Raw genomic sequence first — 5,140 nt, forward strand, 5'->3', positions numbered from 1 at the left:
CTTGGAAGGCTGAGGCGGAAGGATCGCTGGAGCCCAGCAGGCAAGGCTGCGGTGGCCGGGTACGGCCACTACACTCCAGTCTGGGCGAGAGTGAGACTCCAACTCAACAACAACAACAACAAAATTTAATATTCATTTTCTGATATTTGCAAGCAACCACAGAGGTGCAAAATTTACAAGGATAAGTAATCTGGCTGAAGCATGAATTTCTACAGTCCTCATAGGAAACTACTGGGTGGGAACAGCAGTTCAGCTCATGCTCAAGCTGGGTGGCAGGTTGGGCATCTCTAGTCTAAAGTGGGTTCTTGTCCAAATACAAACAGTTTCTTTGGGAGAAGAGAAGAAAACAATCTGGAAAAAAAAAAAAGCCATGGTACTTAATGATAGCTATCAATTTCAGAATTCTTAAAGGTCATAGCAAGTGGGACACAAGTCCTTGAATGTTCTTCCCAGGATGTGGAAGAAAATTTGAGACAGGATGTTGGAAGGAGACACAGAGCTTAGACCTCACCTTGAGGGCCTTTTCAAGCTTACTATCTTTGTCTTTTTCTTTTTTAGATTTCTTCTTGGCCACTTCATCCATCCCATCCACTTCATCACCTTTTCTCTTTCTGGAATACAGGATATAAGAGAAAAAACCAAAGTCATTAAAAATCTGCCATCCAATGACTCGATATAGTCATTTTAACGCCTCTCTGTAGACCCTGCTCATATCTGTCACCCCCTCCTCCACCCCACTTGCTCTCAGGAGCATGCTGTCTACTTGGGCAGTATTTCCAACTGAGAGGGCAGGAGACTTCATCCATTTCAGAACATATCTGCCAGCCAAGGAAAGGGGCTCGGGTGGCTCCAGAAAACTGGAAAAACCCATTACAGGATTCATAGCTCAGGTCCCATCTGAGATTAAACAAAAACAAAAACCAAAACTCATATATCTCTTGGTCTGGAAGATTCTGGCCGAGACTATGCTAGAACCCCACAGCTCAGAGGCAGGGATTGCAGAAACAAAGTCTAAGTGCCAGGGACTGGGTCTTTCGAGTTAAAACCCAGGGCTGCTCCCAAGGCCAAAAGGCTGTCTGCAGAGGTGTGGCTGTGCTGCCAAGCAAAGCCCAGACAAGAAGTAACAGTCAGAGTACCACTAACCAGCTTGCCCCGGTTGGCTAAGCAAACACACAGCACTGAGGCTATCATCTGCCCCGAAAACACAGGGCAGGACAGCAGACACAGTGTTTAGGAGTCAGTCTCAGGTGTCACACAGACCTGAGTTCAAACTCTTACATGTTTCCTCTGCCAATGAGGGAAAAGAATATCATCTTCCTTATAGAACTGAGGTGCTGAGCTAATGCGATAGCCCAAGTACAGTGCTTAGCACCATGCCTGGCATACCAAATGTGCCCAACACATCATTCTGGTGGTGATTATGGCATCAGTGTGAGTTGACCTATATAACTTTATCACATGCTGCAATGCCCCGAGGCCATTCTGATCTATGGGCCTGATTTTCCAGTTTTCTTACACATTCCAGAGTCACACATGCTGCTGCAATGGCATGTTATGAACTGAGGTAATGTATGATGATGACCCATAGTGATTGTCCGGGGAGCAGGGTGAGCACCAGGCCCTGCCACATGGCTCCTAGTGTTCTCATAACAAGTAATTCTCTAGACTGGGGCTGAGGGATCAACAGAGGGTAAATAGGAGAGAGCAAGAGGTGTTCACAAACTCAAGATAGTCACTGATAGTTCTTCCCAATCTAATCTTTTTTTTTTGTTTAAAGGACAGGGACTCTCTGCTGCACAGGCTGGAGAGCAGTGACATAATCATAATGCACTGCAGCCTCAATCTCCTAGGATCAAGCAATTCTCCTGCTTAGCCTCCCGAGTAGTTGGGACTACAGGCACTTACCACCACGCCCAGTTTTAATTTTTGTGGTAGAGATGGGGTCTAGCTATGTTGCTAGCGATCCTCCCACCTTGGCTTCCCAGAGGGCTGAGATTGGAGCCATGAGCTACTGCACCCAGCCCATTCTAAATTTTAACACCATGTAAGACCTAAACCACGCTAAACTACAAGCCAAGAAACATATCCACTGCCCAACCCCTAACTAAAAATGGTCATGATTCCCCCAGCACCATTCCTAGAGACCCAGACAATAGGAATACTTCTACAAACATGTCTACAAGGACCCCAAAGGGATATGAAAACAGATAACAAGGGGGTCAGAGAAAACGTGGTTTTTACCTGGGCAACAGGAATACTCCCATGGGGTAGGAGAGTAGGCTTTAAATGTCTGATGGGCTGTTGTGGGAAAGCAGGACTAGCTTGTCTGTAGAGGTGAGATATTGGAAGGGGGAACAGACTTCCAGGAAGCAGGTCTTAGAGGGCAGTGGAAACATCCCCCAGGGGCTCCCTGCAGTTCTTCCCTACTCCGTCCCCTGCTCCCACCACTCTGTTGTCTTTTTCCCTCAGTCTACATCTCCCTGGCTTTCTGACAGCAGAGGAGTGGTATGGAAACTGTTGGGACTTCAGGCCTTCCTCAAGCCTCTCTCCAACCCCCAGAGGCCCCCCCACCCATGGTTCTCCACCCACCCTTCACTCTTGACTCCTGGAAGCTGCTTCTTTAGGGCTTCTTTATCCTCTGCAGAGAGGAGATTAAAGCCCTTGAGCTGGTTGGCGCTGTACTCAGGCCGGAAACCCAGCTCCTCTCTGTTCTTGACAAAGCAGTTTGGGTGGTACCAGCGGTCGATCATGCCCAGTTGGGGCTTATCCGGGTCCAGCATCTTCTTGGACAGGCGCACCTGGCCCTGTAGAAAAAATCATACATGGTACCAAGGGAGCAACAAGGAAAGACGGTGAGCACTAGAGGGACACCTTGTGCGCCAGTCAGCAAGAGCCCACAAGCCCAAGCTATAGCCTGCCCCAGCAACTTGAGAACTCACGGGCTGCCAGGAGGTTTTGGCTCTTTAGGCCTCCAAGTATTGTGTGCTACCTTCAAGCCTCAGCATCCCTTGAATTCCAAATGGCTGGCTACCTACCTGCCTGTCTGGATAAGCAAGGAGTGATAACACTTTCCTGAAGATGTTTCTGCCTACCTGGGGCAGGCCTAAAAACAGCTGCTGCAAGCCGGGCTCCGTGGCTCAGCCTGTAATACCGCGCCTTGGGAGGTTGAGTGAGTGGATTGCCTGAGCCCGCGGGTTTGAGACCCACCTGGGCAACTTGGCGAGACCTCATCTCTACAAGAAATCAAAAATCAGCTGGGCATGGTAGCATGTGCCTGTAGTTCCAGTGACTTGGAAGGCTGAGGCAGGATTGCCGGAGCCCAGCAGGTCGAGGCTGCGGTGGCCGGGAGCAAGCCACTGGACTCCAGTTTGGGCAACAGAGTGAGACTCCAACTCAAAAAAACCCCACAAAACAGCTGCTGTAGTGTGCTGGGAAAAGCCTTGCACAACACCCCCATCGCAGCACACTGTAATAGCAGGGATTTGCTGCCCACACCAATAAACTCTTTAGTCTCCATGACAGCCCCTAAGAAAGGATAATAAACCCATAGGTAAGAACCCAGTCCCACCAGCCTGTCCAGATTCACAATCCCCAGGCCAGACATTCTGGGAAAGTTCTTCCATGCCTGTATCACCCACACCCAGAGAACTCTGACAATATGTAAAACAGGCAATCCAAAAGTACATACCTTCTGGCACACCCCTGGAGGTGAAGATGGCCCTAATTTCTGCCTTAAATTTCTGGTGGTTAAAAGTAGCTGGAAATCTAGCAACTGCACGTTTTTCTTTTTTCTTTTTCTTCTTGAGTTGGTGTCTCATTCTGTCACCCAGGCTGGAGGGCAGTGGCACTCTCCTAGCCACCGCAGCCACAACCTGCTGGGCTCAGGCGATCCTTCTACCTCAGTCTTCCAAGTAGCTGGAACTACAGACACGTGCCACCACGCTCGGCTAGTTTTTTGATTTATTGTAGAGATGAGGTCTCGCCAAATTGCCCAGGTTGGTCTCGAACTCGCAAGCTGAGACAATTCTCTCACCTTGACCTCTCAAAGTGCTGGGATTATAGCCATCAGCCACTACGCCCGGCCTGTTTTTCCTTTTTAAATACCCACTGGTTTATCTCAATTTCCTGTACGATAACTTGAGGAGGTAGAAACCTTCAATAAATGCCTTAAACGAATCAGTTAATATGTGCATGTCACATCAGAGAAGGGTGAGGAGGCTAAAGGCACAAGCCCTCTCTTCTACCCATGTCTCTGGCCATCCATTCATTTCATTTTACTGGCTGCCAGCCTTCGGGGACTAGAATTGGTGGGAAAGACCAGTTAATGAAGTTCCTCTGATTAAATAGAAGAAAGCTCGAGGCTCATACCAGGGAAAACACACTCCTTCAACTTAATCCTCCCACAAAACACAAAGAGCCTTCCCCTAGCCACTGCGAAGTCTAGAAGAGACCCCTTGAGTTAATGCTTTCCCAACTCTCCCAGGTTTCCTCACATCAGAGGCAGCTACACACAATGAGTGTATCATGAATAGGCAAGGCTAGACCGGTCTGGAAGAAAAGCCACGGCGATCTCCAATCTGTACTAACATCTTTACTCTGCTTTTGCCTATTATTGTTGAGCTAGCACCCTGAATCCCCCATTTCTTCTCTTCTCTTGAGACAGCCAATGTCATCCGAGGAAGTCACCCATAAAATTCAGCTGTTTGAGCTCCCACAAGCTCACCTTTTCTATCTTCTCCATACAGCCCTTGCATGTGCTTCTGTTGGACTTGGCGTACTCTGCTGCAAAGTCACCCAGTGTCTTCTCCGTCTTGCTGCCAATTCCATCCTGGCCTTTGCCTGGAGAATCAAACACAAGTCAATGCTTATCTCAACAGCCTCACACGGTAGTTCCAAATAGTACCATGTTCTCCTTCTCCATCTCCCCAATACCTTTTTCCTAGGGCACCTGGTGTTTGGGGTAACTACAATTGGTCCATCTGATCTATCTACCAACTGTGGTTGGTTAACAAAGCTTCTTTTTCCGGCAATAAAGTGACCTTTCTCAGACAAGCTCTTTGGAACAGCACCATGCTAGCTAGCAGTCAGCTGTCTGACTTCCCACCTCTCTCCATTTCCTCTGGAGTTTCCTCCTGCACTT

At 48.4% G+C, this 5,140-nt stretch overlaps 1 protein-coding gene across 1 annotated transcript in view; it reads right to left on the reverse strand.

Annotated features, from left to right (window-relative positions):
- The window catches only part of PARP1 (poly(ADP-ribose) polymerase 1), a 35,976-nt gene extending 31,140 nt beyond the window's left edge, over positions 1-4,836 (reverse strand). The window contains exons 1-3 of the mRNA XM_008060662.2: positions 4,724-4,836; positions 2,590-2,804; positions 512-611 (exon numbers count right to left, since the gene is read on the reverse strand). Coding sequence (XP_008058853.2) covers positions 512-611; positions 2,590-2,804; positions 4,724-4,741 — 333 coding nt within the window. The 5' untranslated portion in view covers positions 4,742-4,836. The remainder of the gene's footprint in view (positions 1-511; positions 612-2,589; positions 2,805-4,723) is intronic.
- Between the last annotated feature and the right edge of the window lie 304 nt (positions 4,837-5,140).

The sequence above is a fragment of the Carlito syrichta genome, unplaced genomic scaffold (assembly GCF_000164805.1).
Source record: "Carlito syrichta isolate Samal-C Ts95f unplaced genomic scaffold, Tarsius_syrichta-2.0.1 Scaffold304687, whole genome shotgun sequence".
Taxonomy (NCBI): Eukaryota; Metazoa; Chordata; class Mammalia; order Primates; family Tarsiidae; genus Carlito; species Carlito syrichta.